General features: G+C 35.8%; 1 protein-coding gene across 1 annotated transcript in view; it reads left to right on the forward strand.

The window, feature by feature from the left end:
- The window catches only part of LOC149783731 (uncharacterized), a 73,206-nt gene that overhangs the window by 18,985 nt on the left and 27,237 nt on the right, over nt 1-26,984 (forward strand). Inside the window, exon 3 of the mRNA XM_089932894.1 lies at nt 11,077-11,742. Within this exon, the coding sequence (XP_089789020.1) occupies nt 11,077-11,742 (666 nt within the window). The remainder of the gene's footprint in view (nt 1-11,076; nt 11,743-26,984) is intronic.

A 26,984-nucleotide genomic window follows, 5' to 3' on the forward strand; every position in this document is an offset into this window, starting at 1 on the left:
AAGATCCAGTCAAAAAGTGGAGCTCTTAATCATTACATAATGATACATAACTGTGAAAACCATCAAAGTGTTAAGTATGCGATAAAATGTTTAGTGACAGGAGAAAACCCTTTGCAGTCTGACGTATGTAATAGAATGTTTAGCCAGGATGGACTTCTTACAAGGAGAAACGGGAGATCTCGTCCCATAACGGAGTCAGTCCATAACGGAGTCGACCCAGAACAAGGTCGGCCGATACAAATTTGATTTAGAAATTTCCCCATAACACACTCAGCCAATTAAGTAATTGACCCACAACAATGTCGGCCTTCTTACCCTTGACCTTGCATAAAATCCTAAAACAGTGACGGAAATGGTACATAGGTTTTAAATGAAATTAAGTTTCCTTATAGCTCGAAATACAAAATAAACCTGGAGGATCCCTAGCGTATATCGAAAGACGGGATAGTGAGGTAGAACCACAATCATGCAAACTGCTATGAAATAGAGACAGTCATTTTTGAGAAACAGACAAGATTGAAAAATAAAAAGGAATATTTTGGATGGAGTCCCCAAGATAGTCATCTTGAAAGAGCATTCCAGGAGAATGGCCATCGGGTAAAGTATTACGGAATTAAGAGTACAGAGCATATGCATTATACCAGAACTTTTATGTACAAATACATTTTCGCGAAATCCAGTACTTGTGCTAAGACAGCTGGCAAAAAGTTTTTAATAAGTACGGTCAAGTATTATAATTCTGGTGAAGATGATGGAAGGAGGATGATGTTGAATGAAAGCGAGAACTGTTCAAAGATGTTTCATCTTCAGTGTATTAAAATGAGACATGTGCCTAATGGAAGATGACTTTGTGTCTAATGTCAAAACCGAGTATTCCTGAAATGCTTTTAGAAATATGAACTTGTATAATAACAACTGACTTTTTAAAAACTTTTCAAAAACGTTTCTTAAGCCGTTATGGATCAAATGATTGATTTCAGCTCATTTTGATCGATATATTTGCTTGTGAAAGATAAGAAAGATGGTTCAATATGATATTCAGATATCCTTACGCTCAAAATGAGACGTGCCGTAATATTGATGTGGAAAGTATATTTCTCACCCCACCAACCAAATTTCTGTCCAAATCTACAATAAACTTAATGTAGATCAAACAAAACATACAATAGCCAGAACAAATCATTGGAAAGAGTTCTGCTTTTTAGAAACATAAAGCATATTATGCAGTATTTATTATTTGCATTGGTTGGAAATGAAACAAGGGAGACAAATTCTACTTCATCACCTGTGCTAGATATCAAGTCAAAACAGACCCAGCCAATAAGTTCCAAGTGATAACTGCTTCATTGTGAAGTAAATAACGGACCATGAGTTCAATACGTAACAATGGACCATAAGTGCAATAAATAATCAAACGAACTATCGGTGCCATAATATCAATGGAACCATTAGTGTTATGCATAAAATGGAATACGAGTGCCATACATAAGACAACTGAACCTACAATGCAATACATATCAATGGAGATGAAAAAAATAAAATATATATATCATATTAGAAATATGTCTACATGTATTTATGTGTGTGTGTGTGTGTGTGTGTGTGTGTGTGTGTGTGTAATTAGGATTTTTAACGTAGCTTTAACAATTTTTCAGTTATATCGCTACGATGTCTGCAGTGTGGCAATTTATAGTGATGTCTAGCACTGGGGCATCATGCCTCAGACACGTAGCATGATGTCCCACCCAGTCACATTATCCTGACACCAGGCCAATCAGTTCTAACACTAACCTCTTAATGCTGAGCGCCAATCGATGCAGCTGTTAGTGCCATTTTTTAAAGTCTTTGGTATGACTCCGTCGGGGTTCGAACCCACGACCTCCCGTTTCCGAGGTGGACGCTCTAACAACTAGGCCACCGGAGCGGTCCTCTACATGTATTTCGTCTTTATCATGAAAATTAATCCTCAGAAACAAGATCAAATTCTAAATTCACATAACGACAGTCACGAGGCTGAATATACATACTTGTTCAGTTTTAACTATGTGTCCACTGCATGGGACTGGACATTTAACTGATAAGTCTAGATTGTTCTTTCCGACGGGATATTTTTGGTTCTTTCATTCGTCACAAGATAAATTTATTTCAATAAGAAAATGAATGGCATAGTGACATTTTTATAATACAAATCACAAGTTTAAATAGACCCCTCTATAAGCATGTGATAGACTGTCAGAAGGAAGAGTACAAGGTAATAGTAAAAATCGCCAGGACAAGGTCGTGGCCCACAACCCACCCAACTGACAAAACGTCATCACACACATAAACGTACACATATACGTAGTCACCTGTCAATTGAAGTGTTGCCATCGTTTTATTCTTGCGCATGTTTATTTGATATTATACACATCATGAGTAAATAGACACATATGATTTTGCTTTGGTGCTCTATCGAGGAACCTAGGGCCCTTTTTAGATTTGGAGAAGAAAGAAAAAAAAACTTTTCACATTTGTCAAATATAAATGAGAATATTTTGTAATGTTTGACATCCATCATTCATTATCGTCCTTTTCACTGCAGAATGCAATATTACTGAATTTCATTTGATGCTTAACAAAGCATAATGCTCGAACTGCAATAAAAATAAAGAAAATAATGCATCTGAACATTCCAAGAACACAATGTGTTTTTAGTAAATGATTTCGTAATATGAAGTAGAAAATGCTAAACCAATTTGAGATACCATATACACAGAGACCAAACTTGGTACTACTGCTAGTAGCGGGTCTTTTATTTGTGTCAAGTCAATACATCATTTTAGAGAAATGGAAATTTGACAACCATCATTTTATTGAGAGAGAGAGAGAGAGAGAGAGAGAGAGAGAGATGAGGAATCAGCTATATGTCTTTCCCTAAATCCATTTTAGCTGTATAGCAGAGTACCGAATACAGAAATCCGCTATATGCTAATGAAATAAATTGCTTGGTATGTCTTATGCTTCAATAGCCAAACGCTCCAGTAGTCACAAACATAAAACTTCATTTAAATAATTAAACGTCTTTTGATCTATAATGAATTAGGGTATTGACGCATCATTTCCATATAACTGTTATTTTATATCATCATAAAACAAATTGTATAATTTTAATTACAAGAACGAACAAATATCAAAATACAAGTGGATGCATCCACGCAGACTACCTTACATTTGTTGAATATTTCAGATTTGACAATTTTCCAAATTATTATTATTCATTTTAACAATACGCTGAGGTCACCTTAATTAGAAACAATTACCAAATTTCCGCTGTTAATGATGGCATCATAATTTGAGCTGTAAACTACAACGCGCCAAGTCAGCGGTAACATCTCATTAGAGCGCAAACGATTAGAGCTTATCACGCTAAAGCGCAAAAATTATTTTTGTCCTACTAGAGCTAATCTTATTACGGCGCATCCCATTAGAGCGCGAAGAACTAGTATCACTAGAGCGTGAACAATGGAAAACACGTTTGTTAACTGTAACTTTATATTTATTTTACATGGGTTGATTCAGAATGAAAAACACATTTGTTAACTGTCACTTTATATTTATTTTAAATGGGTTGATTCAGAATATGGCTAATACCAATTATCAGTTCAATAACATCAATTCTCCCATCGTTGTACATTACCGTCAGTCTCTGAATGCATTTTTCAATGTCCAAATATTTCTTGTTTTGGACGTACCACTTCTTGTCCTGCAGTGATTTGCAATCGTGTAACGGCGGAACATGCCTGCTCGTCACGAATTGCTGTAAGTAGAGGCCAGATGTTCGGATGATGTTTGTTGACCAGACGATTAAAGCGGTTATGCCATCCCATTGTTCGTTCGTAGGATGACCTGGTTGACATTCCACATTTGTATAGGAATGTTTACCATCCACTGTTGTTCGAAATATCCGAATAGAGGCGCCAAAACATGTGAAGCGGAGGAACGAAGCTGTTGAAAGATTGACCGGATAAGCAGTCTTGGTGCAAATCCCAAAGCCATCAACTGCCTGACTTGTAACCGAACAGTATCATCGGTGTAAGGTATAATAGTTGTATAAAATTATGTGTATTGATGGTTCTCTGGTTTCTGTCTTGTAATTATTTTCTAACAGTGACAAGATCGCCGTTTATATATATTTTTTGAATGCGCTTTAGTGAGATTTTTTGTGCCCTAATGGGATTAGCCCTAATGAGAGAAACAAAATTAATCTTCATACTAACTTGGAAATGTGTGTAATCGTCTAGTAACGATGTAGATAGATTGGCGTCTGTCTACACAAACCTCTAAAGAGCATGCTCGCAGGTGTCCATCAGCAAACCATGCAGATTAATAGAGACCATATCTACTAGGCAGTGGTCATCCTTGACGACTCTGTGAGAAGTGTGGTGTGCTAAACATTTATTTGTGAGAAATGCCTGGAATTATCTACATGTAGGTCATTTTTAGTGGAACTTTCCTTCCAATTGTTAACATGTTTATTCCAGAAAATTCAGAGCTCATACACAAGGGTTAGCTTTGAATTCAAATTTAAATAAAACTTGTTTAGATGTAAGCATTATTTTAAAATACAATCTACAATGACATCTGAAATTTAAGCACACAATATGCTTATCCATAACACGTTCCCTCATAAAGGAAAGAATAAATTCATGAAATCTTTGTTTTAGATGTTAGTCAAATATTTATATGGCTTTTACATTCCATATAAGTAATATCTAAATGCCACGAAATACACATAACGTAATATATTACCTTTATATACATGGACGTACATTTGCAATTATATTATCATTTTCCTAGATGTAATTATATTATCCTTTTCTTAGATATCCCTAATATCACTGTTGTATTACTGCAACACTATACTCGCCCTAAACAATCTTGATTATTGGTTTTGATTTAGCTAATGAAAAGCAAGTGGGTTTTGATCCCTAAAGCAATAATTGGAAGAGTTGAACTCATACGCTACAAACTATTGCAAGCAGATATAAAGCCAAACATTCCTTCTCGATTGTGGAAGAGCTGATTTTCTTTTCTTTACGGAAAATATCACAATGACAAATGATAAACACACGAAGAAATTGTAGAAGTGCCAAGCACACCAGAATCATCCTGCAGTGACACTTTACACTTTGCAACAAATCAAATACATTAAACATTTCTTTGTAAAGATGGTTGTTGTGCATCAATATGACATACAGCCTAGCAGAATTCTGCGACACACCGACCGTTTACACATATCTGTCAGGAAATTTTACATTCCTGTGCACTCCATATGTTTAGAACAAGATTCGTCATATTAGATCAACAGCTACGACTTTTGTCAATCATGCATGACATTGCGTACCCCATTAATGACGAGGACCGTTGACACTTCTGAGTTATGGTGGGTAAGCATTAAGAATTCAATTCTATATTGTTTTGTTGGAGGCCCTAGTGTGCTGTGTGCCTGACAATTAAAACAAATCTGATCAGTATGTGGAACATGATATCCAGCTATAGGCCAAGATAAATTAATTGATCATATCTTTGCAACGTACGGTTCAATGACAAGAAAAATTCAAACATTGCAACAGTCGAATTAATATAATAAGGGATCATACTAACGTCTATAATGAGTGTGCAGATGAGAAAGAAATCGACCATACATTGATAACAAGCTATTTTTAATCAAAGGCTCTAAAGCCAACACGACCATGTTCAATCACTTTCGCACCTATAATACCACAAAAAAACATAACACATTTGATATAAACTCTCCAATTTATAGTGTATACATACTATTCTCGTCCATTTGTGCGGTCATGCATCACTCTACCAATTGTAAATATTGAAAATCTATCCATTACATACTATATTGGTTTAGACTGGGTCCTTTTTGTTGTATTTAAATATTCAAAACCATATTTGGGAACCAAATGTATGTTAAAGTTATAAGATTACTAGTTAGAGTATTACCCAGACAGAATGTTCCACATTTATAGGTCACACGCTTCAATTTGACACAAAGTGTACAGCTTTTAATGGAAGCATGCTAAGTAGATGATCTTCATTGGAATACATATGAATACATTACAAGTTATTCAAAATCTTGAAAATAAATTAACGCATTTCATCAGTCTGATAACAGTTTTCGTAGGAGTTATGTTTAACCGGCTCAATGGGCACCTTATTTAGAAAATGGGAGTGGAACGATCCGAAATTAGAAAGTTCCCAAGAGCCAGGCTTTCGGAATTTCGAGTACTGAAATTTGTTACATATTATAAAATACGATTTACAAGTCACTCTGAAGTACACTGTTCAAATCAATAGAATATATGAACTAATTTACAAAGAATCTGAATGTGAAATAGATGTCATTATTATACTGAACATTTCAGATACATATTGTTAGGAAGTTTACGATCTTTCTAAATGTGTCCGACTATATTGTCTTTTCAAAGCCTTAAACACTTCCCCTTCGCAAATCTTGGTTTATTCACATACCTTTTACAAGCTTCGTTTAAATGATAAACATGAATCACCCATTGCCATTATTTGTTTGAAACAATTACATAAAAGCAGTGTGTTGTTTTAAAGGCATAAGCATAACACGTTCTTATAGCAGTCGGGATCCGTGTTCATTTACATAGTTTTCATTTTTATATCGAACGATAAGTATTTAAAGAGGATTGTTAAAAGTTGTTTACACTATAATCAATAGTTTAGCCTTTTGTAAAGAAATGAAATGTTCATTTTGTCGAAACACCATTCACATTGTTCGGTAAGGCATTTGCGGTGTAAGAAAGATATTTTCTTGTAAACACTAGAACGAATTGTTGCTGCAAACATCTATTATTTTATCCAAAAAGAGACTCTTTGTAATCCTACCTAAGTAGTCCATCTGAGGGAAAAGGTATTTCCCTTTGTATTAAGAGGGCATTAAAAATAACATTTTATATTTATATTTTTATTTAACAATGAATTAGTGCAAACAAATCAGTTCAGAAAAATTACTTTCCGTGAACACAAAATACCATTTGTTTGAACTTTAAAATGACCTTTATGTTAAAAAATGATTTCTCAATGAATAAAATGACCCTACTGATCATCTCAAACAATATTTGTTTTAATATGTGGAGTGGATTAAATAATTGCTTTGATTTTAAAGATAAAATCATATTAATAATCAATAAACACGTGATTTTGTTTTTTGTACCTATTTTCATTCAATGTGTCTAACCTAGGGAATCACAAGATATTTACAATGTATTAATGCTGCTGCCTTTACTTCATATTTTCAAATACAATTTGGGTTTATTTTCATATTAGTTATATATCCACTTATTACATGTACGATACGTAGCATATGTCTCCATACTATAGTGTGTATCGCATATATCAGATAGCACACGACACATTGTTCATTGATGTGCATATAGACAAATGAATCGTGTTTGGTTGTACTCAGAGGTTTGAAAATGTTATCAAACTGAAAACTGGATCCACCAAAATATCAAACAAGAGAAGGAGAGAAAAATACCAACCGACTGCTTAAATGCAATTTAACGAATGCTACGGTGTAAGGTGCAACGTAACCAAGACTGTATTATATTCTGTTTATCTATATGTTATTATCTCGCCAAAGAAAGGAATCATTATATCTATATGAAAATTCATGAACATGTACATTCACTGTAAGTGCAAATGATAATCCTTTCGTCAGTATGGTAACAAAAAGCCAGTTAATGTTGTGCATAATACTTACCCATCAATGACACTTTGTGTCAGTTTTTATGATTCCAGATGGTAAACAGATGCCAGGGAGGTGAATAAACGCAACAGCGAGCAATAAACTCATTGCTTGATCTTACCGGCAGGATATCAAACACAAAGGTTCTTTTATTGCGAAGCATGCCGTCCATGGATGCCGACCTCTTTACATTGTGTAGGTTCCATTGTTTGCCAGAAATGTTAAATGAAGAATTTCACTTGCAGTGTTTGGCTGCAGCAAAACTGAAAGAACATTATTTAGAAATGTGTCTTGAATAAATGGATGATGAGATTACTGACTCGAGATGCATTGCTCCAGAAGAATTTTCTAATTATATACACGTGGAAGATGATGCTAGTGCCTATGGTGAACTTATTGATGAGGAAATATTCCAGTCGGTGACAACCAAGCAGACACAATCTTGCTAGCAAGAAATTGTTGCTGCTGCTGCTGATGATGATCATCCTATCACTATCCAAAGCCATAGTGGAATGCTTGAATGTATTAAAAAATGAAATAAATCGTGGCTAGAGTCGCCAATGCTGAGCATATGTATGAAAACATAATTGTTTGGAACATTTCTCCTAGATGGACGTTAAAAGTTGCACTTTTTTTTTTGGGGGGGGCACCAGACAGATGCCCCCTCCCCCACTTGTCCAAAAAAATGAAAGGTGTGTTATGTATAATTATGTCCCCCTCAGATGTGTTGTTTGTCTACTTTACTCAAAAGAATTTCGGTCAAAAAGATTTTTAAGAATTTTGACGGGGTATTTTTGATTTCCCTAGTGTATTCTATAGGGTTGTTCATCCGAATAGGTTTCCATCACCTAACTCGGGATTCCTTCCCTATTCTTTTTAGTTGACCTTGGCTAGAGGTCTCCTAATATCCCATGTGTGCTATTTATGTATATGCTATATTGTATGTGTGCTATACTTTGTTTATGTGTCGGGATAGCCATCTATTTCAAATTTTTCCCAGCTGTTCTAAGATCTTTATTATTGGATCAAATTTTTAAAATTTTATTCATTTAGTCTGGTTAGATAATTTTGAATTTGGGCGAAGTAACAATGTACTAAGGTTTTACAGAAAAAAATCTCCTAATGTGCCATGAGTGCTATATGATGTGTTGTTCTTCCCATTACTAGTTTTGGGAAATGAGGTCAGCTGTGTTCGGGTGGTGTCAATACTCTCTTTATTTTGTATGTATATCTCCCAACTCGAATTAGGCTGCCTCTTTTTATTTATTAGTTTATTGCCAAATATTTTCTAAAGGGTTTAGATTCCCATTTAAAGGGGAAAATTCTGTACAGTAAGGGAAATCTACAATAGGAAGGTATTACTATAAGAGGAGAAAGATTTGTAACTTGGTTTTCGTGTATTGTTGTGTGAGTGTATTCCCTATGGGGACGTTTTTCCGGACTCTTTCATAGACCTGTTCACTTCGAGTGGCGCCATGTGACATAGCCCTATGACGTCATTATCACGTACTTTTCCCCATAGGGGTCCCTGTTCCCCATCTAAATAGTAATTTGATTTTAGGATAGACCCATAAAGTTGCACTTCGTTGAAATAAGCGGGTCCGCTTGTTACTTCGGACTGAAACTTATTCACGACATATCGGGGTTATCTACTTAGCAGGGGTCGAGATAAGCAGGCGAAAATATAGCGTAACAAAGAAGGAATTTCTCGGTACCGTACCCAAACGCACGAAAAACACCGGTTCTTGAGATAGCCAAAGTGGAGATAAGTGGGGTTTAGATAGTAAATATTGATAGTAAACATATGTTCTTTTTATATATGTCTCAATAAGTTCGTCTTTACAAACCCTAAGCGACTCACGTCTGACTACCTTCTGTAATAGAACAATTATGCTTATATTAAAGTTTATTAGAAGCTTTTTGAAAGAAAACTATTTTGAATTATCACCATTATATTATGTATTGCCCTTAAACAGTTGCGTGCTTTAAACCATAATCAAACAACTTTGAAAGATATTACTTATAAACGAAAAGTCATTTTTGTAATCAGAAATCCCTTTTCCATCTACCTATGCACTAAATGACACATTTGGTTAAATCCCAAGTTTCATCTGTGAGGAAATATTGTCAGAATTTTTCCATCCTTACGGCCGTGATTTTGGCTAAGGGGCTACGTAAAGTTTATGAAAGTTGGCTGAGGGCGTGAAGCCAACAGCGGATGGCCGCCTATATGTTTATTCGGTAATTAGACGGTTGAATCGGCTAGTCGCTTCAAAGTGATTTAAGTCCTTTGTGTCGCTAAAATGGTCAGGTTTCCGCTTTCACAGTTGCATGTAAACGATTTGGCAAGTGCAGACAAACATCAAGCGAGGCGTACCAGTAGTGAGATATTGCATCAGACAGACAAAGGGACAATGAAACATCTAACCATACCTGTGCAAAATTGATCAGTTCTTTTGTTGACGTTTGGGTAGAACGGAGGATACAAGGAAGTATCAAAACAAAGTTTCATTGGATATCACGTGGTGGGTGGGTTGGGGGTATTGTTTTGTGAGGTATTGATGTATATAATCCTCTCATAAAATTACATGGAAAATGGGAACCAAGCTAGTCCGCATAATTTTACGATGTGCAAAAATGCCAGATAAGTATTAGGCGACCTTTTTGTAACCAATCAGATTGCAGAAAACTAGCTCAATTAGTAACAATTAAAATTATATATTTAAAGATATATTTCGAATGTTAGACGTCCATCAGCATAGCCTTTTAACAGTTGTGTCTAATATAAATTAAAAATTAATCATAGAAGGCTTTTATTGATAAATAAAGATTCACTTTCGGGTCATTTGCCGTATGGAAGTCTATTTTACGTACTTGTTTTGTGCTGAACAACAAAATACTCGTCAAAATCAAAGTTTGCCTTTCTGTTATTCTTGATAAACTTTGTTTATTAAATTTTATATAGGCTAAATCTTCAAATACCAATAATGACAGCTTTCGTAACCAATTAAAACTCCTTGTAACCAAAGGGAAACGTCCGTTTTGGTAAGAAGGAGTCCTTTTCGAGTTTTATACTCACCCGAGAAAAACCATATAAGTGTAAAGATTGTGTCGAATATGGTCACCAAAATGTTCACTGTAATATTAGTGCTTGAAAGGAACCATTTAAATGTGAAGGTGTAGGTTAGAATGTAATCTAAATAACCACACGACGGAAAATGCAGGGGAAAGAAAACTTAAATGTGCGATGTTGTAATAATATTTTTTTTAACAGTGGAAATTTGAATGAGAACCATTGAAGTGTTAAGTATGTGAAAACATGTTTAGTCACAGTGGAAATCTGAATAAGTACATGAGGGTACATACTGGAGAGAAACTATTTAAGTGTGAAGTATGTGATAAAATGTTTAGTCAAAGTGGAAATCGAAATCAGCACATGAGGATACATACTGGAGAAAAACCATATAAGTGTGATGTATGTGATAAGAAGTTTAGTCAAAATGGAAATCTGAACAATCACATGAGGATACATACTGGAGAAAAACCATTTAAGTGTGAAGTGTGTGGTAAAAGTTTTATTCAAAGTGGACCTCTGAATGACCACATGAGGATACATACTGGAGAAAACCCATTTAAGTGTGAAGTATGTGATAGAAGTTTCACTCGAAGTAAATTCCTGAATGAGCATATGAGGATCCATACTGGAGAAAAACCATATAAGTGTGAAGTATGTTATAAAATGTTTAGATGGAATGCAAGCTTGAATAAGCACACAAGGATACATACTGGAGAAAAACCATTTAAGTGTGAAAAATGTGCTGACAGATTTAGTGAGATCGGAGATTTGAAGAAGCACATGATGATGCATGCTGGAGAAAAAACATTTAAGTGTGCAGAATGTGACAGAATGTTTGGTCAGGGTGGACAGCTAATATTGCACATGAGAATGCATACTGCAGGAAAACAATTTAAGTGTTAAATATGTGCTGAAAGGTGAAATATAACTCAGAATCGGCACATGATGATTCATTACTGGAGAAAAATAATTTTAGTGTTGATTATGTAATAGATGGTATAGTCAGGATAAAAGCATTCAAGTGTGAAGTATGTAGTAACATTTTTAGTGAGGACAGACATCTGATGAGGCATATGATAATACATTCTGGAGAAAAACCATTAAAATGTGAAATATGTAATAAAGTTTTGAATTGTGGTGGAGATGTACAAATCACATGAGGACACATACAGGAGAAAAACCATTTAAGATTGAAGAATGTGATAAAAGTTTTAATGAAAGCAACCACATCATTCACCTGCCCTGCTCCACAACCAACATGACATAAATCAAAACAAACATCCCAAACCACACAAATAAATTGGAAATTATACAGTTTTGTAGAAACAGAAAACAAATTATGCTGCAATTCATTTTTACATGAGATGGAAATGAAATGGGGGAGGAAAATCTTACTTCAAGGACCATCACCATTGCTAGTTATCAAGTCAAATCAGACCTAGTCAATAAGTTCCAAGTGAAAATGGCCTCATTGTGAAGTAAATAATGGACCATCAGTACCATACATATCAATGGAGATGAAAAAAATAACATATACCAGGCATTGTTAATATTTGTATTGTATTTATTCTTGACATTTTATTTCAATTCCTCTTTTTTTTATCAATTATGTGAAGTAAATAATGGACGATCAAGTGCCATATCTCTCAAATAAGATGAAAAAAAGAAGTTTAACATGTAAACATGATTGAAAGCAACAAGCAACTGAAAATACCACATAAAACGCTATAATCAATTGCACGGTTCTATCTAACTACCAGGTTATAGTGGGGCTACACTGTAATTACAAAGATTATTATTCAAACTCTTGTGAAGCAGTAGCTATAAAGCATAAAATAAAGTGTATCAACATTCAACTTATGAGGTTTCACTAAAATGTGTTTTGTGTATTTAAGAACGGTAAATTAATAGAATCAGCATAATAGAAGTCATGCTTGCAACTTGTGTCATAGTTATTACACAATAAAAGTTATGCCTGCAACCTGTGTCATAGTTAACTACACCATAAAAATTATGCTTGCAACCTGTGTCATAAGTTAACTACACCATAATAGTTATGCTTGCAACCTGTGTCATAGTTAACTAAACCATAAAAGTTATGCTTGCAGCCTGTCATAGGTAACTGCATAATACAAGTTATGTTTGCAGCCTGTCATAGGTAACCAGAGGTCTCACTGGGATTTTAAAACTAGGAGTAACAGGACTCCTACTTTGGAAAAAACAGGAGTCACACCAGCAAAAGTTGCAGTCACCTATCAGAAGCATATTGGGCATACCTGAAGTGGCTAAATTTCCAGATGAGTAGAACCAGTGGTTGTCATTGAGTTTAATTTCCTAACTTTTTTACACCACTGACATATAACTCTTATTTGTCCATTAAAGGGAGAGTGAATTATGTCAGGCCAAGGAAACGTCTTACTCCATGCATTTAGCTATGCATCTCACATAGTGTTCCATGTGAAATATCAGTTCTTGCAACATGCATCTCACATAGTGTTCCATGTGAAATATCAGTTCTTGCAACATGCATCTCACATAGTGTTCCATGTGAAATATCAGTTCTAGCAACATGCATCTCACATAGTGTTCCATGTGAAATATCAGTTCTAGCAACATGCATCTCACATGGTGTTCCATGTGAAGTATCAGTTCTTGCAACATGCATCTCACATAGTGTTCCATGTGAAATATCAGTTCTAGCAACATGCATCTCACATAGTGTTCCATGTGAAATATCAGTTCTAGCAACATGCATCTCACATGGTGTTCCATGTGAAGTATCAGTTCTAGCAACATGCATCTCACATAGTGTTCCATGTGAAATATCAGTTCTTGCAACATGCATCTCACATAGTGTTCCATGTGAAATATCAGTTCTAGCAACATGCATCTCACATAGTGTTCCATGTGAAATATCAGTTCTTGCAACATGCATCTCACATAGTGTTCCATGTGAAATATCAGTTCTAGCAACATGCATCTCACATAGTGTTCCATGTGAAATATCAGTTCTAGCAACATGCATCACACATAGTGTTCCATGTGAAATATCAGTTCTAGCAACATGCATCACACATAGTGTTCCATGTGAAATATCAGTTCTAGCAACATGCATCTCACATAGTGTTCCATGTGAAATATCAGTTCTAGCAACATGCATCTCACATAGTGTTCCATGTGAAATATCAGTTCTTGTAACATGCATCTCACATAGTGTTCCATGTGAAATATCAGTTCTTGCAACATGCATCTCACATAGTGTTCCATGTGAAATATCAGTTCTTGCAACATGCATCTCACATAGTGTTCCATGTGAAATATCAGTTCTTGTAACATGCATCTCACATAGTGTTCCATGTGAAATATCAGTTCTTGCAACATGCATCTCACATAGTGTTCCATGTGAAATATCAGTTCTTGTAACATGCATCTCACATAGTGTTCCATGTGAAATATCAGTTCTAGCAACTTCTAGCACTCTGTTTAATCTCATTACAATCTTCGCCAGTTTGCCCCAAAATACTTATGCAAATTAGCAAACAGCATTTTGTCTAACTCTCAACATGTCTGGATTTTGAGGTCACATGCACTGCTTATGTGGCTACACTTGGAAATGAACACAATAATGAAAGGTAAAGTTGTTCATTTGATGTACTCTTACACAAAAGTACATCACTGAGTCTTTCTGCCTCCGAATTCAGTCATTATAAATATCAGTACATTTTACCACCACTCTGCAGCTAGTCAAGATATTGGGTCATTTCTTCAGATGTACTCTTACCATGACAACATGTACATCAGGGTGTCTTTCAGCCACTGAATTTTCTCATTGTAAATATCAGCACAGCTAAAATGATCATTTGATCAACACATGTTGCCAACCAGCATATGGTTGAAGCAGGACTGGCAAGCCCTTGAATTTGCCATCTGGCAAATGTGTGTGTACCGAGGACAACTGTATATCTATAAGTGATTTTCTGTGTCCCAAGTAAAATAATTGTCCTAATACACATGATTAAGCATATCCGAGACCTCTGGGTAACTACACAATACAAGTTATTCTTGCAGCCTGTGTCATAGGTAACTACATAATACAAGTTATGCTTGGAACCTGTGTCATAGGTAATTACACAATAGAAGTTATTCTTGCAACCTGTGTCTTAGGTCACTACACACTACAAGTTTTGCTTGCAGCCTGTCATAGGTAACTACACAATACAAGTTAATGCTTGTAGCCCCTGCCAAAGGTAACTACATAATACAAGTTATGCTTGCAGCCCCTGTCATAGGTAACTACACAATACAAGTTATGCTTGCATCCAGTGTTATAGGTAACTACAGTATACAAGTTATGCTTGCAACCTGTGTCATAGGTAACTATGCATTACAAATAAAGCATGTAGCCTGTCATAGGTAACTACATGATAAAATTTATCCATGCAGCCTGTCATAGGTAACTACATAATACAAGTTATGCTTGGAACCTGTGTCATAGGTAACTACACAATACAAGTTATACTTGCAACCTGTGTCATAAATAACTACACAAAACAAGTTATGCTTGCATACTGTGTTATAGGTAACTACATAATACAAGTAATGCTAGCAGCCTCTGTCATATGTAACTACATAATAAAAGTTATGCTTTCTACCTGTGTCATAGATGACTACATAATACAAGTTATGCATGCAACCTGTGTCATAGGTCACTGTACAATACAAGATATGCTTACAGCCTGTCATAGGAATCTACATAATACAAGTTATGCTTGCAGCCTGTGTCATAGGTCACTACACAATAAAAGTTATGCTTGCAGCCTGTCATAGTTAACTACATATTAAAATGTATGCTTGGAACCTGTATCATAGGTAACTACACAATAAAAGTTATTCTTACAAACCTGTGTCATAAATCATTACACGATAAATGTATACTTGCAACCTGTCATAGGTCACTACTCAGTACAAGTTATGACTGAATACTGTCTCGTATGGTACTACACAATGCAAGTTATGCTTGCATCCTGTGTCATAGGTAACTACACAGTAGAAGCTATGCTTGCATCCTGTGTCATGCATAAATACACAGTTCAAGTTATCCTTGCAACCTGTGTCATAGGTAACTACATAATACACGTTATGCATGTAACCTGTGTTGTAGGTAGCTAAATAGTTCTAAAACTCTACAAAGATATTTGCACAAAACAAGGTCTTAAATTTATCAACAGGAGAAAAGTGGAGTTCTAGTTCAGATTAAACTAGGTTAATGTTCACCATTATTGCCATTTCCACTGCTCCGGTGGCCTAGTGGTAAGAGCGTCCACCTCAAAAGCGGTCAGTCGTGGGTTCAATCCCCGTCCGAGTCATACCAAAGACTTACAAAAATGGTACTTACAGCTGCCTCGCTTGGCACTCAGCATTAAGAGGTTAGTGTTAGGACTGGTTGGCCTGGTGTCTGGATAATGTGACTGTTTGGGACATCATGCTACATGTCTGCGGCATGCTGCCCCAGTGCTAGACAACACTATAATGTGCCATACTGCATATATCGTAGCGATATGATTGAAAAATTGTTAAAGCTACATTAAAAAGCCAAATCACACACACACACACATTTCGAACGATAAATATTTATAAACATTGCATAAATTATGTCATTTAAAATGTACAATATCCTTGCATGGTTTTATAGCCAAATTGAAACTCATTTTTGCCCCAAAACATTTCATTCGCATAAAGGATTTCTATTCGAGTTTGATACCAATCCAACGAAAACCATATAAATGTGAAGACAGTGAAAGAAATCTTTTGCAGGAGTGGATAAAAGCATTTAAATATGAAGTGTGTGGTATAATATTTAGTCAGGGTGTACATTAAATTATGCACATGATACACACTGTAGAAAAAATATTTAAGTGTGGAATATGTGATAACAGGTTTAGTAAAGGTGGACATCTAAGAAGGCACACGATTGCACATACTGGACAAAAACTATTTAAGCAATATGCATAGGTGCGGTTCTAACTCAATATTCCATCTTTGAATGTAAGCCAGGGAACTTCCAGATTTATGTTTGTCTTTTGTGCGATGAGGGCACTTAATTTCAATTATAATCTATGTATCATTTTGATGAAGTACCCGTTCCTGACCTCTGTGAAAAGAACCCATAAGTAATTACGTTTTTTTAAAAATATATTTGTGTCAACTATCTAAGAGATACCTCTGCGTATTGCATTATTCGATGCCCAATCAGTAGGACCACCGGAACAGCGCAAAGAAATAGTTAATTTTATTAACGACCAGAATATCGACGTCTTTTTCCTGACAGAAACATGGCTAAAAACATCAGGCGATGAGTCCAAGTGTGCGGATCTAACACCCACTGGTTACTCCATCAAGTCGTTCCCCCGCCACTCTCGTGGAGGTGGAATTGCTGTCATCACAAAGAAATCCATGATCAAACTTCTTAACCACACCACAACATTCAGTTTCGACCACACATCGTTTGAACTAGTCCAAACCACACTCACACTGGAGCAAAGGTCAGTCGATTTTTCTGTCTATACCAACCCCCTTCTAGTAGAAAAAACAAGCTGACTGAATCTCTTTTTGGGGCAGTTTTCGAATCTCATGGAGTATGGAAATTCGATAGGTGGCAACCTGGTTATTCTTGGAGATTTCAACTTTGACTGTCCCGGCAACCCAAACACATCAAAACTTCTAGATTCCATTAATGTTTTCAACCTCAGTCAGTCAGTTAACCCACCCACCCATAAGCATGGTCACATTTTAGACTGGATTCTTCATAGACCTGATGATAACATTCTATGGTCCTCCCTGGTATCCCACGAACTCGCATCAGATCACCTCTGCATTATATGCCATCTTGACTTATCAGTCCCTAACCCTGTACCTTTATCTGCTGCTAAGAGAAACCTCTGTATGATAAATAGAACTAAACTAATGCACGACATCCAAGCAAACCTAACAACTTGCTTACCTCCAACAGTAGAACAACTCGATAACTGCCTGCGTTCATTGCTCGACAAACATGCCCCAGCTAACAAGTGCAGAGTATCAATTCAGAAGTGTTCTCCATGGTATAGCAGTGTTAGGGACCAGCTTCACACTGCTAACAGAGACCATCGTAAAGCTGAGAGGCTTTGGCTTTCCACCAGACTCACTATTCGTAAGCAAATCTATGAGACCGCTAAGAAGAATGTCACAACTATAGTCCATACAGCGAAATCAGCCCACTACAGTACTAAGATCATGGAAAGTTTCATCTACAAAGAGCTCTTCGAGATTACTAACAAGCTAATGTCAAGGAACAAATGTACACCACTTCCACCTACCTTCTCTCTAGTCGACCTTCCGTGACAAAGTACAAACCATCAGAGATAAGCTTGACACCACAATTTCAATTGACTCGTCACCATGCATTTGGGATACAGAATTTCAGCAGCAACCATTAGCAGCATTTGAACCTGTCTCTGGATTTCGTACTTGCAATCCTGACGAAGAGTGCACCAAAGTTATGTGAACTTGATCCAATTCCAACATCACTGCTGCTTGAGTGCTTAGATCCAGTATTGCCTTCACTAGCTGATGTTATTAATACCTCTCTCTCATCCGGGGAATTCCCATCATTTTTCAAAACTGCCATTGTAAAGCCTCTGCTGATGAAACCAACACTAGACCATAACGATTTAAAGAACTACCGCCCATTTTCTAATCTCCCATTCCTATAAAAAAATCTTAGAAAAGGTTGTTCTATCCCAGCTTGTATCTCATCTGAATTCAAACAGTCTTTTTAGCAATGTACAATCTGCATATCGCCCTTGCCACAGTACTGAAACTACTCTTTTAAAAGTAGTTAATGACATTCTCTCTGCACTGGATAGTGGAAAGATTACAGTCCTCGCCCTCCTTGATTTGTCTGCAGCATTTTACACAATATACCATGATATATTACATCACCGTCTCCAGCAGGTATTTGGCATTCATGATATAGCCTTACTGTGGTTCAAGTCCTACTTGGTCAACAGGACACACATTGTGGCTGCAAATGGAATAAACTCCAGCCTAGTTGATCTATGTTGTAGTGTTACACAGGGGTCTGTTCTTGGACCTGTTCTCTTCATTCTATACACTCAGCCGCTCTCAAGTGTCATAAATCATCATCCAGTGTCTCACCAATTGTACGCTGATGACACCCAAATATACAAATCTAGCCACCCAACTGAAATTGATGCAACCATCCAAGGTGTAGAAAGGTGCATTGCTGATGTGAAATCATGGATGACAGATGAATGATGATAAAATCGAGGCCATTCTGATTACAACACAAAGACTTTCTTATCACATCCTTTACCTCAAACAATAAATATCAGCAACACCAACATTAAATTCACACAATCAGCACGAAACCTAGGTGTTACTCTGGACAGTACTCTCACATTGCACCAACATGTCATGAATCATATGCAAGGCTGCATATCTTGAGCTGAGACGCATCAGCTCCATTCGCAAATATCTTTCAGTTGATGCCACTAAAACACGTGTGTGTTCATTAGTACTTTCAAGACGAAACTATTGTAACTCAATTATGTCTGGTTCATCTCAATATCTACTCCAAAAACTTAAAAAAGTTCAAAACACAGCTGCTCTGATCATACTTTGAGTACCACGATCAGAGGACACCTCCCCGCTGCTCTGTACCCTACACTGGCTATCCATTCGATCCAGAATCAAAGACAAAATTTGTTCTCTGTGATACGTTTCACTGACGGAGTCTAGTTCAACATACCTATCTGACCTCACCCATATGTACACACCAGCAAGATACTTACGCTCCTCTTATGATAATCGTATACTCATTATTCCCACTACGAAAACGAAGTCATATGGACAACGTTCTTTTGCATACCAGGGCCCAGCAGCATGGAATGAATTGCCCATTGAACTTAGACAAAGACACAGTGATCCCATTCAAGAGTGCTCCTAAAACTCACTTATTTCGACTGCAAGAACAAACTTAAAGACCTAATAATGTTTCCTTCCTTAAATATTTTCACCATGTTTTTTATGTTTTCTAACTTCATGGTGTTTGTTTTTTTTGTAGTCGTATCATTATATATGTTTTTATGTTATAGGTGTTGTCTAATTTTGCAAATCGGTTAGAGCTTCTAAAGATTAGGCGCTATACAAAGTCCTCATCATTATTATTCTATTTATTAATTTGGGAAATTTCTAAATTAAATTTGTGTGGGCCGAATTTGCAGTGGGCTGTCTTTGTTGTGAATCAACCAAGTTATGGACCGACTTCATTATGGGCCGAAATCTCCTGTTACCAATCAAACAAAACATACCCAAACAAAACAAAATCGTTGGAAAGAGTTATATTTTGCAGAACAGAAAGCAAATTATTCTGTATTTATTTTTTACATTGATTTGAGTGGCCGGGTGTTCTAAAGTGCTCACCATTACGGATCACTGCCATCTCACCTCTGTCTGCGTGGGTTAGAGTCTCGGACTCAGCCAATATGGGTATGTGAGAAAACTTGACAGTAGCTTATCCTGGGTCGGTGGTTCTTTTCGGGATTTTCCCTGGTTCTTCCTTCACCAATGATACTGGCCGCAAAGTATAGCCTACCTTGTGCCGACAAATGGCATTAATCCCTAAAACAAAAACAGTGATTGGAAATAAAACAAGGGAGACAAATCTTACTCTATGTATCACCATTACTGGTCAATACGTTCCAAGTCAAAACTGACTCATTGTGAAGTAATTGATGGACCATGAGTGTCATGCATATCATTAGACCATAAGTGCCATACATAATCAATGGAACAATCAGTGAAAGGAACGATCAGTGCCATAATATAAATGGAACCATTATTGATATGCCTATCATTGGTCCATCAGTTCCATACATAACCAATAGAACCATGAATGCCAAACCTATCAATGGAGATGAAAAAAATAATATGTATATCACATTATAAATATTTCTACATGATTTTGTTCTTGGACGTTTTACCTTACTGGTTGTTGCAGCGGGCCATAGCGATGTACAGTACAGCTCACATTTATTTTCGGAACCCCACGCAACGCGGTGGGGGACTTAATCCATCCGTTTTCGATGATGGAGCAATAAAGTATCTTCAAATCACCACGCTCCTCTTCCAACATGCCGATGGCAATTCCACCATGAAGCGGCTGATAGGCGTTTCTGTTTGATATTCGAACAGGACTTCTTTCAAATATATTTTCACCAATCAGTGATCTCCATTTTGATTATATACAGATGCAATAGAAATTAATGCAAAAGAGATCTTGTATATTCATTATGTTTAGAAAATATATGCGCAGACTTGACAAGATAATACCTTGTTGAACATTACTGAGCGGTGGATATTTATGGACAATAGAAAGTAATTACAACGTCTTGTATATTTCACACATTTAGAAAACCTACACGCTGACTGCACGAGAGATCCACCATTTTGAGCTTCTTTTGAAGAGTGTAAATTTATCCTGTTTAAACATGAAAAGTTCTCTGAGGTATGGACAATTACATTCAGATAAGAACAGCTTCTGTTCATAAATGCAAACAATAACAACGATAATAAAACACTGAATTTATACTTAAATGCGAAGCACGTGTTTAGTCCTTGAACAGTAATGGCCCAATTTCGAGACCGAATACACATGTAGACATTTATCAACTAGTTCAATTCTGAATAGACAAGTACTGTAAGGGACTGACCATTTAATTGTATGAGGCTAAATTAATGTTTCCGACTCTTGCATTTTTTATTTCATTCATTACAAGTTATTTGTTTCAGGTAAAGCAAGGAATAGCATTGTATCCTTTTTTCTACTACAAAGCAGAATAGGACAATATTTTTCAAGGATTTACCCCCGTCCCCTTTTAGATACTGTAATAGTCTCTTCCTAATAAAGAATTGGCTACAGATGACATTCAGAAAAACTCAAGGCAGTTACCATTGTGACACTGTTATACAACGTAGTATCAGTAGATATCAATTGGAAAATTGCGTGTCAATCATATGCATGGCTTGCCACATTGCTCTTAATACATGTAGCTCAAATTATGGTCCAGTCATTAACAACGGACGTTTTACTGATTGACATTTGATTAGTCAATGAAGGATGACTACCCATGGAAAGACCGAGACGTTATGCATGATTTACAGTCAAATACCACTTCAAGAATCAAGTGATTTTAATTTCTATCAAATATACTGGGGCAATAAAACAAGAAAAAACGGCTGGTCTATTGTGTACATATAGAGAATTTTGATCAACTTCTTTTGCAACATTTTCACTTTTACATTATTCACAAGAATTTTTTTTTAAAGTTACGTACTGACTTGATGATATGCACACTATATTCGTGTTCTCTTGAACAGTGTAAATTTATATTGCTGTTTAAAAATGGGAAGTAATCCTCTTAACTTTAAACAGTTACATTACAGTTTACAGCCACTTCAGAAAACCCCCCAAGAAAAACAAGGTCAAACCCTAATTTACGAATCACGTAATGACGGTCAATAGGCTGAATATACATACTTGTTCAGTTTTAACTATATGTGTACTGCAAATGACTGGCCACTTAACTTAAAGGCAAGGTTGTTCTTTCCGACGGGATATATTGTGGTAATTTCATTCATCACAAGAAAAAAAAAATTCAATAAGAAAAGGGATGGCATGGTATCGTCTTGTTATACATTTCTAACGTTTAAATCCTGTGAATAGATGTCAGAAGAAATGGAACAATATATTAATAAGAACTCATCAGGGCTGGATCGGGGCCACTACCTCAACCAATTGACAAAATGTAATCACACGCACACAAATATACAGTCAGTTGTCACTTGAAGTTTGACCATCGTTTTATTCTTCCGCACGTTTAATGTGTATTATGCACATGGTGAGTAAAAAGACACATCGAAGTTTGCTTTGGTGCCCTTTAGAGGAATGTTAGGGTCCTTTTGAGATTTTGGAAACACCACTTTCCCGCAAATACCTGACCTGATTGGGCTCTGTACGTTCATGGGGTAATTACCGGAACTTGTGCAATATTGTTTCACATAGGACAAATATAAATGAGATTGTTTTGGTAAAATGTTTGAGATCTGTCATTAATATTATCCTTTTCACTGTAGAGTGCACTAATACTGCATTTCATTTAATGCTTAACAAATTATATTGCGCGAACTGCAACAGAAATAAGGAAAATGATGCATTTGAACATTCCGAGAACACAGTATAATTGCATTTTTAGTAGAGGGTTCGGTAATATATTTAGTAGAAAGTACTAAACAATTTGAGGTACCCAAAATGTGGCGACCAAACTTCGTATTTCTGCTACTGACAGGTCTTTTATTTGTGTAAAGTAAATACTTCATGTTTGAGAAATGTAAATGTGACAACCGTAATTTTTATCAATCGATCGATCGATCGATCGAGAGAGAGATGATTAATCAGCCCCATTGAATCAATTTTAGCTGTTAAGCAGATAAAAAAAAAAAACAGAAATCCGCTATATACTATTGAAATAAATGGTGTAGCATGTCTTATGTTTTTGACTCGATAGCTAATCTCTCCAGTATTCATGAACAGGAAACTTCAATTAAATAATTAAACATCTTTGATCTATAATACATTTAGGTTATTGATGTATAATTTCCTTATAACTGACCAGTTTTTTTTTTTTTATTCTGATAAAAATTTTGCTTGCATAATTTTAATTACAAGAACGAACAAATGATATGATACAAGTTGATACAACGACGAAGGCTGTCTTAAATTTGTTGAATATTTAAGATGTGACAATTTTCCACATTATTATTATTCATTTCAACAATTCGCTGAGGTCACATTCATTAGGTACAGTTACCAATTATCCGCTGTTAATGACGGGATCATAATTTGAGCTGTAATCTACAACGCGCCAAGTCAGATGGCTTCGTGTTAGAAACTCGCCTTTCCCACGCTAAAATTGTGATCGTATTCTTATGCCAAAATATTATAAAAGCGTTTAAAATGATCACCGCATTTACTTATCTGCTCATGCCAAATCCTTTTTAGGGAAAGACCATTTAAGTGTCCAAAGGGTTGTATTATTTGAAACAAATTTATCTCGTGATGAATGCAAGAATATAAAAAATAACCCAACTAGAAAGAACAATAAATCAAATGACCAGTTATATGCAGTATAGATACATCCTGAATTAAACTATAGTTAGTAGCTGTGAACATGTATATTCAGCCGTATGACTGGGTCTTTACTTTTCATGAACATAACATGAGGTTCGCTTTTAATTATAAATTCAGTGATCTCTATGTTATTGTTGTTGTATTTCTGTTTACAGAGGTGGCTCTCATAGGGAATATAAATGCACATACGATGATTACATTTAATGTTTTAGCCGTTTGATGGCTTTGCATTGTTCAGATTCTTCATATTAGTGCAACAGCTACGAGGGGCCCCGAGTAGCCGAGTGGTCTAAAGCGCTTTCCGTCACGGATCACTGCCATCTCACATCTGTCTGCGTGGATTCGAGTCTCGGGCTCGGCCAGTGTGGATATGTGAGAAAGCTTGCTTGTAGCTTCTTGTGGGTCGGTGGTTCTTTCCGGGGTTTTCCCGGGTTCTTTCTCCACCATTGATACTGGCCGCCATGTATAGCCTATCCTGTGCTGAAAAATGGCGCTAAACCCTATCACAACAACAACAACAACATCTACGACTTAACGTCATTCATGCATGACATTGCATACAACTATAATGACGAGGAACATTGACGTTTGTGAGTGACGATGAGTTAGCATTTAAGAATTCAATTCTATACTTCAACATTGTGCTGTGTACCTGACATTTGAAATAAATTTTCTCTGTATATGAAACATCATGTTGGATATCCAAATATATACCAAGAGAAATTAATTGATAAAATGTTTGGAACAGCCGGTTCGGTGGAAAGGAATAATTCAAACATGCAACAGACGAATTAATATAATAAGGGATCGTATTAACATCAAAGAGGAGCGTCCTGATGAACAATCCGACCATACGTTGATAACAAACTACCACCAGTGTTATCTTGTAAGTTTTACAGTTAAAAAACAATCTGCGCTGACAACAATGGCATCACTGGTGGAAAAAGAAACACACGAAAGACAATGAAAATATATATACATCGATGCCAAATGGTAGAAGCAAATAATTAACAAATGGTCAGGCTGTTACTTCTTTTAACGTGTGAGTTATACTTTAGTGTATGTGTGATGGTGATCAATAAATAATTATCAAGCTTTTGTATATACTTTCATTTGCAGTGCTCAGAAGAAAGATTTTCACCAAGCTTGATAACCATTACAAGCCCTTACTGATATTCCGCAAGCCCTGTCTCCAATTTCCATATCTCCAAAACTGACCCTTATTTTTAATATTACAGTATTTGACACCTAAATGTATAATTGCTACAGTTCCAATATGATATGTCTTGATTTGTGGAATTGCTGTGTACAATTTTGATGTTTATTGGTGAAACATTATAAGTTTATCCGGTGTTTCAGTACACTAGTGTACGTAGTTAAGGACATCTGAAATAAACATTAAATTGAAATGTCAATTAAAAAATGACATTAAAAGAAATCGAATTACTAGAGGCATACTTTCTAACTGTGCCGCAATGCATCACTGTACCAGTTGGAAACGATTGCTGAAGTGCTCCATTACATACTATATGGATTTTGACTGGGTTCTATACTGTATTTAAATATCCAAAACCATATTTGGGAACAAAATGTATGTTAAAGCCAGGTGGTCACTAGTTAGAGTATTACACAGGCAGTCTGTTCCCTATTTATAGGTCACATGCTTCAATTCGACACAAAGTTTACAGCTATTTAATGGAAGTATGATAAGTAGATGATCTTCATAAAGTAACGGGGATAAATATTAATAATTTACAAGTCTTTCAAAATCGTGAAAATAAATTAACGCATTTCATCAGTGTGAACAACAACAACAACAACAGTGTGATAACAGTTTTCGTGGGGGTTATGTTTAGCCGGCTCAATGGGCACCTCATTTAGAATATAGGAGGGAACGATCCGAAATTAGAAAGTCCCCAAGCGCCGGGCTTTTGGAATTTCGAGTACTGAAATTTGTTACTTATTATAAAATACACTGTACAAGTCACTCTGAAGTACACTGTTCAAATCAATAGAATATATGAATTAATTTACACAGAATCTGAATGTGTAATATATGTCATGATTATACGGAACATTTCAGATACATATTGTTAGCAAGTTTATGATTTTTTTGAATGTATCAGACTATATTGTCGTTTCAGAACTTATACACTTCCCATTAGCCTAATTTGTTTATTCACGTACCTTTTACAAGTTTATTTAAATGATAAACATGTATCAGCCATTCCCTTGTTTGTTTTAACCAATTACATAAAATCAGGATGTTTATTTATAGGCATAGAACGTTCCTTTAGCATTTCCAATTTTTTATATTTTTTATATTGAATGATAAGAACTCGTTAAAAATTGTCTGCACATTATTTACACTGTAATCAATATTGTAGATTTTCTAAAGAAATACGATGTTCATTTAGCCGCAACAACATTCCCAGGGATTTTATGTGTGTCAAAAAGATATCTTCTTGTAAACACTGAAACGAAATGTTGCTGCAAACATGCCTTCTTTAATCCAAAAGAGACCCTTTGTAATAGTTCCTAAGTTGCCCTTTTGTTGGATAAGGACTTCTCGTATGCAAAACAAATTTCTCCTTGTACTAAGAGGGCGTAAAAATAACATTTTGTATTTAATAATGAATTAGTGCAAGCAAATCAGTTCGGAACAAATTACTTTCCGTGTACACAAAATACCATTTGTTTGAACTTTAAATCAGTTTAGAAAATCTTACTTTCCGTGTATATAAAGGACCATTTGCTTCAACATTAATGGAACTTTATGTTAAAAAAGGATCTCCCGATGAACAAAAGGACCGTACGGATAATCTCAAACAATATATTTTGTAACATGTAAAGTGGATTAAACAATAAGCTTGATTTTAAAGATAAATAAA

The sequence above is a fragment of the Sinohyriopsis cumingii genome, chromosome 14 (assembly GCF_028554795.1).
Source record: "Sinohyriopsis cumingii isolate HCF-2022 chromosome 14, ASM2855479v2, whole genome shotgun sequence".
Taxonomy (NCBI): Eukaryota; Metazoa; Mollusca; class Bivalvia; order Unionida; family Unionidae; genus Sinohyriopsis; species Sinohyriopsis cumingii.